The sequence below is a fragment of the Hemiscyllium ocellatum genome, chromosome 7, assembly GCF_020745735.1.
Source record: "Hemiscyllium ocellatum isolate sHemOce1 chromosome 7, sHemOce1.pat.X.cur, whole genome shotgun sequence".
Classification (NCBI taxonomy): Eukaryota; Metazoa; Chordata; class Chondrichthyes; order Orectolobiformes; family Hemiscylliidae; genus Hemiscyllium; species Hemiscyllium ocellatum.
The window spans coordinates 6,505,873-6,519,350 of record NC_083407.1 but is presented as its reverse complement, the minus strand read 5'-3'; the positions used below and the strand labels follow the sequence as shown (position 1 = coordinate 6,519,350).

Genomic DNA, 13,478 nt, shown 5'->3' with positions numbered 1-13,478 from the left:
AGGGACAATATACTTTACAGTAATTCAGCACTGGAGGGAAAATAAAAATCAGCTGATCTACATGTTCTCACACAGCAACCTAGACAAGCATTAAAATGATTTGTGGTAGGCTATGTTTTAAATAAAAGTCAATGGCTCTTTCCAAACCACTTTAAGTCAAGTCAAACATCGTTTGGAATTGATACAATTTTTTTTAAATAGAGCCGTATCATTTGGTTTATGCCTCTAAAACAAACCCTTTTCTTTTTTCAAGTTCCTCTGTTTCCACTCTGGCATCGCATCAAATTTTATTCTTGGCATATTGAAAACGATCAGGAAATCTTCATTTGAGAGGTACTCCTGTGTGACAAATGGAACAGATAAAACCTTAGCATTATCTCATTATACCCAAGGCAAGTCTGAAAAACTCACCACATCAGCTGGTATGGGATTTGAACCTACACTTGGCTTGCTCCTCTCTACATTACAAACCAAACACCCTGCCAACTGAGCTAATCAGCCAGTGCAAAGGTGGTGAAAAACAGAAAAAGAGGTCCACCTGGGTGGATTTGGAAGACAAATATCACAGGGTAGTTGCGGTGGGTAGGAAAGATGACATGGGGCAGATGAACGTCACATATCATGTCAGATCTTCCACTAGGAACAGCTACAAGCACATGCTGCAAAACCCAATGTTTCTAACTAGTCTCCATTTCCTTTCTGCAAACTCTTCTACATCACCTCAATGCTAGCACCAGAATCAGCAGTGCCAGGGAGTATGCACATGCTACTTGGTCACTCTATGAGGAGGATAAAACCCAATTTTGCATGACTCACCTCCTTCCGTGTAGAATCCACTCCTGGGGGCAGTTCCTCAGGCAACTTATTAATCAGTTGCTCTGCTGGGTAAATCTGGACACGTTCTCTAACTGATGGTGCATTGTTGTAACTCAGAGAAATTTGGACTGACTTCATATCCTGAAAACGGGAAGAAGAGAGACAGAAAACAAAAATGGTTTTAAATAGAAATGATCTGATATTAAGAAAAACCGTTGTAATTGTAGCTTAGTGGGTAGCGTAACATGTAAACATACAAATTGGGAGCACAAGTAGGCCATTTGGCCCCACAAGCCCATATTTCCATTCAGCAAGATCTTGACTGATTGGATTACTCCACATTCCCATCTACTCCCCCGTTAATGAACCAGATGGGTTTGTACAATAATCAATTATAGTTGCCATAGTCCCAATGATGGCAGCTCTCTCAATATCCCATATTTATGAACTAAACACAGGCTCCACCCAGTTCCCAAGTTGGGTCCCCAGAGATTCAGCCAGACCCTCTAGTCCACTGAATCGATCATTACCCCATCCTTTCCTGTAAGCACAGCAAAGAAAGAACAACAGGTTGCAATCCGGCCAGAATTGTAATCTCAGAGAAAGGAAGCTATTCATCCCATTGTTCCTAGGCTGCTCTTGGAAAGAACTATCCAATTCATTTCCTGTGCCTGCTTTTTCCCCGTTACCCTGTTAGTCTTTCCTTCCAAGTCTGACCCTTCTGTAACTGCAAACTCACTCTTTCATGATTTTCAACCTCTCAGATCTCCTCTTAGCCCTCTGTCCTCAAAGAGCAACCCTATCCTTTGCAGCCTCCCATCTGGAATAGTATCAGGATAGATGAGAGCCTTCACACAGAAAATCTCTGTACCCTCACCCTAACATACTCTGAAAGGAGTCGAAACATTCTCTCCATCTATCAGTGCTGTTGAGTATTTACCAGAAGTTAGAGCAAAGGGCTCCTTATATAAACATTCAAATTCAAAATAGTCATGTTATACAGCAGACAGAACCCCCATCAGCTTATGGTTTTCAGTGAAAGCCTTGCTTACTTTGATCAGTTCATCAACAACTTGAGAATTATCAAACTCCACTTTCAAGTCTTCATATTTTCCATCCTTGAAGAATTGAAAAAAAGAAACAAAATTATTAGATGTCCAGATCCCAAACAGCAGTCTCATTGCTTTCCTGAGGGAGTGCCACACTGTCGAAGATGTTGTCTTTCCACAGTGATATTAAACCAAGGCCTGTCTCCACAGGCCTGAAGGCCATGGTTTAAAATAAGAGCAGAGGAGTTCTCCTAAGGCTTTTTTGTTCCCCCAAAGTTAAATTCTGTGGATCTCACTAGCTCGGATGCATTTCATTGCCTCCTGGGCAATAATTGCTGCAGGTCGAGTCACACAAAGGCCAGACCAGGTAAGGAGAGCAGATTTCCTCCCTTGAAAGAGATATTCGTGAGCAAATAGATTTTTTTACAACAATTTCACAATCATTATTACACAATGTCTTTAATTCCAGATTTTTAAAACTTGAATTTAAATTTCTTCATCTGCAATGGCTGGTTTAAAATTTTTGTTCCCAGAACATTAGAATGGGATTGTGGTTGACTAGTCCAGTGATGTTACCAATGTTACCCCTTCTTTGTAGGGACTACACTCCAGGGAACAAAAGCCCTAAATGACTGAACTGCTTCAGGACAATCTGAGGTTATAAACATTACAATAGAAACACAAGTGCTTTCCTTTCATTACATCCTCCCAGAATTTGGTTGGCTGCTTTTGCACTCGGTAAAGAAGTTTCATTGCATCTTCATCACAGGAGGAGGTCATTTAGCCAAAACAGAAAAGAGTTGAGATAGAAACTGAAATTTCTCTAGATTTAAATTTCTGTGACAGATAGTGTCAGGAACATGATTACAGGTAGATAGGGTAGTGAAGGCGGCATTTTGTATGCTTTCCTTTATTGGTCAGAGCATTGGGTGTAGGAGTTGGGGGCCATGTTGTAGCTGTACAGGACTTTTGGAATATTTCATGCAGTTCTGGTCTCCTTCCTATTAGAAAGATGTTCTGAAACTTGAAAGGGTTCAGAAAAGATTTACAAGGATGTTGCCAGGGTTGGAGGAGTTGAGCTATAGGGAAGAGGCTGAATAAGCTGGGGCTGTTTTCCCTCATGCATCAGAGGCTGAGGGATGACCTTATAGAGATTTACAAAATTTTGAGGGGCATGGATACGATAACTAGAGAAGGTCTCTTCCCTGGAGTGGGGGTGTCCAGAATTAGAAGGCGTAGGTTTAGGGTGAGAGGGGAAAGATATAAAAGAGACCTAAGGGGCAACTTTTTCATGCAGAAGGTGGTGCATTGATTGAGCTGTCAGAGGAAGTGGTGGAGGCTGATACATTACAGCATTTAAAAGGCATTAGGATGGGGATATGAATAAGGAGGGTTTGGAGGGATATGGACTAAATGGTGGCAAATTGGACTAGATTGGGTTGGAATAATGGTCGGCATGGACAACTTTGGCCAAAGGGTCTGTTTCCGTGCTGTACATCTCTATGACTCTATAAAACTTTGTGTTGAGGTGTGTTCTAATATCATCCTATACTTAGATTACTTTGCTTTTATTTCCGTTATTTGAAAATCTTCTGTCCTGTTGTTAAAATATGCAGCCTTAAGTGAATATCTTTTGAAGACAGACTATCACTTATTAATCTTTCAAAGAGAAGCACACAAACAAGCCAGATTTTATTCTGACTGGTCTAGCAGTCCCTTCAGCTGTGATCACAACACACAAAGACGAACATACAATTCGCCTTCCTAACTGTGTGTTGTACGTTAAACACTTTTGTTTTTAGGTGCAAGCTGACCTAGCTGGGGAAGTGAAATGTCATGTGAACACATGTTGGACTCCACCTACTTACATTCCACAGATATTGGTCCCAGGCCATGAACCAACCAGTGAAGGTTGGGGGCTCAAAACCTTGCTTGACAATTACAATTGGAGTGCCAGAGTCACGCTTGGTTGGGTGGCTGTTGAGGTACTCTTGTGCTGTGACAATAGAATCCTTCTTCTCAGTTTCATTGGCTCCATTACCAATCCATAGGAAAATCTGGCATTTGGAGAGAAAGAGAGCTCATTTAACTTCAAAGCACCAACTCATTGGAAGAACCTGGGCCTCTTGCCAGGAGATAAACGTTCCAAGAGAGGTGCATAACATTGCAAAGGGGTCCGACAGGATTGAGATGAGCATGATGTTAAATAGAAAGACTAAATGCTGGAGAAATTCAGCAGATCTGGCAGCATCTGTGGTGAATCCCAAAAAAAAAAGAAAGGAGACATATTGGACTTGAAACATTAAACAGTCTCTCTCCCCACAGATATGTTTTTTTTTTGAATTTCAGATTTTCAGCACAGTAGTTTGCTTTGAGTGGGGAAGTGGTGGGTCAGTTCAAAACTAGGGGCCAGTTAAATGGTGTAGTCACTGATCAATTTCCTATTGGATTAATGAGAAAAATCTTTACCCAGAGAACATGCGATTTGCTCCCACAGGGTCGGTGCATTTAAGGGGAGATGAGAGTATGAGGGAGAAAGGAACTTAGAAGGAGGTGATCAGATGAGATGGGAATGATGGTAGGTGGCGAACGTGGATCATGATCATTGGCATGAATCAGTTGGATCAATTGACTTATTCCCTGATGAAGAGCTTTTGCCTGAAACGTCGATTTTTCCTGCTCCTCGGATGCTGCCTGACCTGCTGCGCTTTTCCAGCACCACTCTAATCTTGACACTTATTCCTGGGACTGTCAACTCTACATGGCACATTGCATTGGTTCATCCAGCCCTGTCAATGAAACAAAGTATTGCAGATTCTGAAGATCTGAACAAAACCAGAAATTACTGGAGAACCTCAGGAGGTCTGGTATCACCTGTGGAGAGAAAAGACGGCGTTAACATTTTGGGTCCAGTGACCCTTTTTAAGAACATCCGGAGAAGGACCATGTGTAGCATGAAGTAAATCAGACTAAATAGTGCCAAATTCCTCATCTCCACCCCAGTAAGGTTGACTATGCATCATATACAACTTAGGAGCAGACATAGACAATTCTGCCCTTTGGGCCTCCTCTGTCATTCAATAAGACCATGGCTGATCTGTTTGTATACTGAATTTCACATTCCCACCTACCCCACAATTCCCCATTCTCGGTGAGAAATAATCTACCTCCACCTTTACCTTCTTCTGCAGCATATTGAAAGGTGCATGTTACTGATAAAGGCCATTCAGTCTGTCCCAACCTATTCTGCCAATCCCTGGGATCATGGCCAATCTGCACCTTCAACTACCCTACCCACTTTCTCAACACAACCATACTCCCTGAACAATCTCCGTTGATCTCTCGTTAAGCAATAGGACATGGAATTCCAGCACATGCTGCACTTTTACTGTTGAATGACCACAGGATCTACTTTCACTCTATATGCAGCAAACTCCAGGACTGATTCAGGACCTGGGACCTATTCCGATTGCACGGTGGATTATAGAACACAGATTTGATGCATGATACTTGAATTATTCTTTCCACAAACCTGTTCCCAGGTGTCCAAGAGCATAACATCATCATCATCAAGGTCGTTCTGGGTGAAGTCTGTGATCTCCGTGGCAATGAAACGTCCAGTTTGGTTGGAGCATTCAAACAGACGTGGGACAATAGCCTGATGTTCATGCTGTAAACTGAAATAGAGAGAGTTACTGATAACAACCAGAATGTTCGTCACCACCGTTACAGCACAACGCCATTGATCTGCATTCCACCACTGTCAAAGGAACAGGAGCAGGCCATTCAGTCCCGCAGGCATGTGCCAGTGAAATCATGGTTGATCAACTACTTCATTCACTGACCTTAGCTGCATGATCTTCCACATCCTTAACATAGCAAGATAAATAATCACACAGTCTCGAAAACCCAGGTTGGGACAAAACATAATTTTGTATTTCCATAGCTAGGAGGAGAGCTTGGATAAACTTGATTTGATTTCACTTGAACGTCAGAGGCTGAAGGGTGACTTGATAGAAGTTTACAAATTTAAGAGGCATGGACAGAGTGGATATTCAGAGTCTTTTCCCAGGGTAGAAATGTCAATTATTGGGGGAACATAAAGGTGGTGGCATGGTGGCACAGTGGTTAGCACTGCTGCCTCACAGCGCCAGATGACCCGGGTTCAGTTCCTGCCTCAGACGACTGACTGTGTAAAGTTTGCACATTCTCCAATTGTCTGGATGGGTTTCCTCCCACAGTCCAAAAATGTGCAGGTTAGGTGAATTGGCCACGCTAAATTGCCCATAGTGCTAGGTGAAGGGGTAAATGTAAGGGAATGGGTCTGGGTGGGTTGCGCTTCAGAGGGTCGGTGTGGACTTGTTGGGCCGAAGGGCCTGTTTCCACACTAAGTAATCAAACCTAATCTAGGTAAACGGAAAGGTTTAACGGAAATATGGAGAGGCATGTACCTGTGTGTTTTAACAACAAAAATGTCTTGGAATGTGCTGCCAGAAGAGGTGCTGGAGACAGACACATTAGCAACGTTTAAGCAGCATCTTTATAGATATAGAGAGATAAAGAGATCTGCAGCATGGAAACAGACCCGTCAGTCCAACTCATCCATGCCAACCAGATATCCTAAATTAATGTAGTCACATTTGCCAGCACTTGGCCCACATCCCTCTAAACCCATCCCTCATATACCCATCCAGATGCCTTTTAAATGATGTATTTATACCAGCCTCAACCACTTCCTCTGGCAGCTCATTCCATTCATACACCACCCTGTGTGTGTGAAAAAGTTGCCCCTTAGGTCCCTTTTAAATCTTTCCCCTCTCACCCTAAACCTATGCCCTCTAGTTCTAGACTCCCCTTCTCTGGTGAAAGACCTTGGCTATTCACCTTATCTATGCCTCTCATGATTTTATAAAACTCTATAAAGTCACCCCAAAGTCTCCAAAGCTCCTGAATTGGCAGGGAATGAAGGGATATTTGTGGTAGAGGAAGAATGTTTTTAGTTTAGAAAAAAGTGTCATGGCTCAGCACAGGCTTGATGAGCCAAAGGGCTGTACTGTTCTGGGTGAAATACACATAAGTGGGAGGGTGAATACACACAAAGAGCAGGATTCATGAAACCATAAAGTGCTATTCCTCGGGAATCACTGATTCCCAATGAAAGCTTACGCCTGAAACATTAATTCTCCTGCTCCTTGGATGCTATCTGACCTGCTGTGCTTTTCCAGCACCACACTCTCAATTCTGATCTCCAGCATCTGCAGTCCTCACTTTCTCCTAAGGAATCATTTGCCAATTATGATCCTTCAGCAGGGGAGCGTACCTTTTGCTGTTGGCATACGGTGATTTGCCTCCAAGGGACACCCAGAAATCAGTCGGTTCGTGGCCTTCACACACATTCTGCTTGTCCCTCCTGGAGATAATGTCAGCCACAGTCTTGGCCATTTCTCTCTCATCACCACTGCATCCCTACAATGGAACCAACATAAGAGTCACAAAGAGCAGATATGCAACATTTTTCCTTCTTTCTCCCTCCTTTTTGGAACATAGGAGCACAGAGACCATTCAGCCCTTTGAAACTGCTCCACCATTCAATTATATCATGGCTGAGCATTTACCTCTATGCCACTTTCTTACACCAGCCTTTGGAAATCTATCAATCGGTGTCTTGAACATTGAAATAACGCCAGAGAGGACTATATACCATCACTGAGTCACCCTTTATTTACACGTGCATAGTACATGACACTGAACTGGCTCTCTTAGAGTCAGCACTCAGAGGAAAGAGAATCTTTAACACTCCTGTTATTTTTGTAAATTTCTATATGAGCAGCCAATTTACTAAATTTTTTGCTTTAATTTTGCAATTAAATTGCACTGAATTTTGAAAGAGATGCCTTAGAGTCTTTGGATCAAGATTATTGGAAGGAACATTTTATAGAGTCATAGAGATGTGCAGCATGGAAACAGACCCTTCAGTTCAACCCGTCCATGCCGACCAGATATCCCAACCCAATCTAGTCCCACCTGCCAGCACTCGGCCCATATCCCTCCAAACCCTTCCTATTCATCTACCCATCCAAATGCCTCTTAAATGCTGCAGTTGTACCAGCCTCCACCACTTCCTCTGACAGCTCATTTCATACACGTACCACCCTCTGTGAGAAACAGTTGCCCCTTAGGTCTCTTTTATATCTTTCCCCTCTCACCCTAAACCTATGCCCTCTACTACTGGACTCCCCCATCCCAGGGAAAAGACTTTGCCTATTGACCCTATCCATGTCCCTCAGAATTTTCTAAGCCACTATAAAGGTCACCCTTCAGCCTCCTGGGAAAACAGACCCAGCCTGTTTAGCCTCTCCCTATAGCTCAAATCCTCCAAACCTGGCAACATCCTTGTAAATCATTTCTGAACCCTGTCAAGTTTCACAACATCTTTCCAATAGGAAGGAGACCAGAATTGCACGCAATATTCCAAGTGACCTTACCAATGTCCTGTACAACCAAAACATGACCTTGTACTCAATACTCTGACCAATAAAGGAAAGCATACCAAACGCCTTCTTCTCTATTTTATCTACCTGTGACTCCACTTTCAAGGAGCTATGAGCCTGCATTCCAAGGTCTCTTTGTTCAGCAACACTCCCTAGGACATTACCATTAAGTTTATAAGTCCTGCTAAGATTTGCTTTCCCAAAATGCAGTACCTCACATTTAACTAAATTAAACTCCATCTACCACTTCTCAGCCCATTGGCCCATATCCTGTTGTAATCTGAGGTAACCCTCTTTGCTGTCCACTACACCTCCAATTTTGGTGTCATTTCCAAACTTACTAACTGTACCTCTTATGTTCACATCCAAATCATTTATGTAAATGACAAAAATAGAGGGCCCAGCATCGATCCTTGTGGCACTCCACTGGTCACAGGCCTCCAGTCTGAAAAACAACCCACCCTCTGTCTTCTACCTTTGAGCCAGTTCAGTGTCCAAATGGCTAGTTCTCCATTTATTCCGTGAGATCTAACTTTGCTAATCAGACTCCCATGAGAGCCCTGTCGAATGCCTTACTGAAGTCCATATAGATCACATCTACCACTCTGCACTCATCAATCCTCTGTTACTTCTTCAAAAAAAAATTCAAATCAAGTTTGTGAGACATACTTTCCCATGCATAAAACCATGTTGACCATCCCTAAGCAGTCCTTGCCTTTCCAAATAAGTGTACAACCTGTTCCTCAGGTTTCCCTCCATCAACTTGCCCACCACTGACGTTCAGGCTCACAGGTCTATAGTTCCCTGGCTTGTCCTTACCATCCTTCCTAAACATTTGCCAATCTCCAGTCTTCCGGCACCTCACCTGTGACTATTGATGATACAAATATCTCAGCAAGGGGCACAGCAATCATTTCTCTAGCTTCCCACAGAGTTCTCGGGCACACCTGGTCAGATCCTGGGGATTTATCCACCTTTACACTTTAAGACATCCAGCACTTCCTCCTCTGTAATATGGACATTTTGCAAGGTGTCGCCATCTATTTCCCTGCAGTCTATATCTTCCATATCCTTTTCCACAGCAAATATTGATGCAAAATACTTGTTTAGTATCTCCCCCATTTTCTGCGGCTCCACACAAAGGCCACCTTACTTTGAGAGGCCCTATTCTCTCCCTAGTTACCTTCTTGCCTTTAATATATTTGTAAAAACCCTTTGGATTCACCTTAATTCTATTTGCCAAAGCTATTTCATGTCCCCTTTTTGCCCTCCTGATTTCCCTCTTAAGTGTACTCCTACTTCCTTTGTACTCTAAGGATTCACTTGATCTATCCTGTCTTTACCTTGCATAAGCTTCCTTCTTTTTCTTAAACAAACCCTCAATTTCTATAGACATTGAGCATTCCCTATACCTACCAGCCTTTCCTTTCTCCCTAACAGGAATATACTTTCTCTGGATTCTCATGATCTCATTTCTGAAGGCCTCCCATTTTCTAGCCATACTTTTACCTGCAAACATCTGCCTGCAATCAGCTTTCAAAAGTTCTTGCCTATTACCATCAAAATAGGCCTTTCTCCAATTTAGAACTTCGACTTTAGATCTGGTCTATCCTTTTCCATCATTATTTTAAATCCAATAGTATTATGGTCGTTGGCCCCAAAGTGCTCCCCCACTGACACCTCAATCACCTGCCCTGCCTTATTTCCCAAGACTAGGTCAAGTTTTACCTACTACAGAAGGTACATCCACGTACTGAATCAGAAAACGTTCTTGTACACACAAATTCCTCTCCATCTAAACCCTTAGCACTATGGCAGTCCCAGTCTATGTTTGGAAAGTTAAAATCCCCTACCATAACCAGCCTATTATTCTTACAGATAGCAGAGATCTCCTTACAAGTTTGTTTCTCAATTTCCTTCTGACTATTAGGGAGTCTATAATACAATCCCAATAAGGTGATCATCCCTTATTTCTCAGTTCCACCCAAATAACTTCCCTGGATGTATTTCCAGGAATATCCTCCCTCAGCACAGCTGTAATGTATCAAAAATGCCACTCCTCCTCCTCTCTTGCCTCCTTTCCTGTCCTTCCTGTAGCATTTGTATCCTGGAACATTAAGCTGCCAGTTCTGCCCATCCCTGAGCCGTGTTTCTGTAATTGCTATGATATCCCAGTCCCACATTCCTAACCATGCCCTGAGTTCATCTGCCTTCCATGTTAGGCCCATTGCATTGAAATAAATGCAGTTTAATTTATTACTCCTGCCTTGTTCCTGCCTGCCTTACTGTTTGACTCACTTCTGTTCTCAACTGTATCCATCTCAGATTGATCTCTTTGGGTTCCCCCCCGCCACCAACCATCCTCGTTTAAATCCTCCTGAGCAGCTCTAGCAAATTTCCCTGACAGTATACGAGTCCCCTTCCAATTTAGGTGCAATCTGTCCTTGTACAGGTCACTTCTACCCCAAAAAGAGATTCCAATGATCCAAAAATGTGAATCCTTCTCCCATAAACCAGCTCCTCAGCCATGCATTCATCTGCTCTATCCTCCTATTCCTGCCCTCACTAGCTTGTAGCACCTGAAGTAATCCGGATATTTCTACTATCAAGGACCTCCTTTTTAAATTCCTGCTAACTCTCTAATCTCCCTTCAGTATCTCAACCGTTTCCCTTCCTATGTCATTAGCTCCAATGTGGACAATGACCTCTTGCTGGCCCCTCTCCCCTGAGAGAACATTCTGCACCCTCTCTGAGACACCCTTGATCCTGGCACCCAGGGAAGCAACGCACCATTCTGATTTATCATTGCTGGGCACAGAAACGTCTATCTGTACATCGGACTAGAGAAGCCCCCAACATAATTGTTCCCTTGGAACCCGATGTACCCCTCATTACGTTAAAGCCAGTCTCAAAACCAGAAACTTGACTGTTCGTGCTACATTCCCCTGAGAATCCGTCACCCCCTACATTTTCCAAAACAGCATACCTTTTTGAAATGGGTATAGCCACAAAGGATTCCTAATGAGAGATGATATAACTCCACGAAGACGGGCCTCCTGTTATCAAGTCATCCTTTATTTACATGGGGAGAGTTAACACTGATCCAGCTCCCTCAGAGGCAGCTCTCAGAGTGAGCAGAACCCCTGACACACCTTTTCTTTCGTGTGTGTGTGCAGGTGTCGGACACAGTGAAGAACAAGTGTGTAAATCTTTATTTATATTCCACCACCAGGAAGAAAGGAAGCACCCAAGTGGCTAGTGACAAGTAGTGCCCTTCTCAGAGGGGTCAGTCCTGTTTATATCTGTCAGCCAGGCTTCCTGGACCAGATTAACAGCCTCAATCAGGGAACTCACTATCTATGGATGTGTACCTGGCTGACTTCATTCCAATCACTGCAAAATATTCAATGCTTGAGCTCTCATAGCCCTCTAGGGAAAGAGGAAAGAAGTTCATCCCTTGGCTATTTTAGTATCTACGAGGCCAGTTGTTTCAGTCATTTTGTATTCTCCCCCTTTACCCACTGAGCACCCCAACCCATTTACAGGCCAGAGGGCCATGTTGTGAACTTGCTTCAGCTTGAGGTCAGAGTGGATTACAGCACATTGCAAGGGAAGCATAGGATTAGTTACTGGATCCCAGTGGTGTTGCCCATTGGAGTTTGAAGCGTTCTCACCTTCCCATACCATAAGAAGCACTTTTCACTTGTCCTCAACACAAAGACATCATTGGAATTGAGGGAGGAGGAACGTGCTGGGACTTCAAAGGCCTTGGTATTGTACTGGTTCTCACCACGAATCTGAAAGAGGCGGACAGAGGCCTCGGCATCCTGGTCATTAGCTGTGGAGGCATTCCCCTGCAAAATATAAGAATTGTCACATACACTTCAAAAACCAGACCCATTATTCCAACGGGTACAATTGGCTCAGACACAGTCAACTGTGACATCAATCTTGGAGCAGACTTCACACAAGCTAGATTGGAACCCTGGCTTTGGGCATACTGGCAAACAAATCAGGTTAAAGGGTTAGAGTTTACCTGGGTCAATGATCACTTGTTCCTGGAGCTGCCAGTGACCAGTGTCGGGCATTTGGCGTTGTTTTGGGACGAGCCTGAACACCAGATACCTGAACTGCTTCTTAGACCACAGGATACAGGAGCACAGTTTGGCCATTTGGTCCATTCAGCCTAACCAGCCATAATCGAATGGCAGGGAGGTTCCTCACCTAATCTACTGCTCTTTCTCTGTGCAGCCTTTGATCCTTTTATCATACAAGGACCTCTGTCTTAAATGCACTGAATGATTTGTAGCAAAGCGTTCCACAGATTCCTCACCCTCCTTCCTTCACCGAGGTGGTGCCCTCAGGTCCTAGTCTTTCCCACTAGCAGAGTCAAATTTAGGTAATGATGGCAGATTTCCTTCTATCCGTTAATGAAGCAGATAATGTTTTTACAACAAATCAATGACATTGTCATGTTATGTTATCACTAATCCTAGCTTTCAATTTCACATTTATTTAAATTCCACCATTTACTGTGGGTGGATTTGAACCCACATCTGCAGAACATTAGATTGGGCTCTGGATCACAAACTTAGTGACAATACTCCACCATCTTCTCTACTACACAGGGACTTCTCCTTATTCCTTCAGGGATTGTTGACATGACTGGCAATGGTTTTTTTTTTTCCTTTTACAATAATCGATGGTCACTGTCAAAGACTAGTTTTCATTTCGAGGTTCAATGAGTTACTACTTGAGCTGAGACAGAAGCAATGACAGTCAGAGTTATAGATATGTACAGCACGGAAATGGGCCCTTTGGTCCAACTGACCAGATTCCTAAGTTAATCGAGTCCCATTTACCAGCACTTGGCCCATATCCCTCTAAACCCTTCCTATTCATATACCCATCCAGATGCCTCTTAAATGATGCAGCTGTACCAGCCTCCACCACTTCCTCTGTCAGCTCATTCCATACACATGTCCTTGCTGTATAAAGTCTTTGTGGGGTCAGAGGTCAACTTGGACAGTGAGTGTGTTGGGGAGGTGGTTAATGGTGGGGGGTGGGGGAGTGAGATGAGATTGGATGTTCAACAAACACACACACACACACACACACACAG

General features: G+C 43.4%; 1 protein-coding gene across 1 annotated transcript in view; it reads right to left on the bottom strand.

Moving 5' to 3' along the window:
• Positions 1-225: 225 nt before the first annotated feature.
• The window catches only part of LOC132817375 (villin-1-like), a 73,683-nt gene continuing 60,430 nt past the window's right edge, over positions 226-13,478 (bottom strand). Inside the window, exons 14-20 of the mRNA XM_060827790.1 lie at positions 12,031-12,210; positions 7,186-7,331; positions 5,398-5,542; positions 3,734-3,922; positions 1,869-1,934; positions 817-957; positions 226-339 (exon numbers count right to left, since the gene is read on the bottom strand). Coding sequence (XP_060683773.1) covers positions 226-339; positions 817-957; positions 1,869-1,934; positions 3,734-3,922; positions 5,398-5,542; positions 7,186-7,331; positions 12,031-12,210 — 981 coding nt within the window. The remainder of the gene's footprint in view (positions 340-816; positions 958-1,868; positions 1,935-3,733; positions 3,923-5,397; positions 5,543-7,185; positions 7,332-12,030; positions 12,211-13,478) is intronic.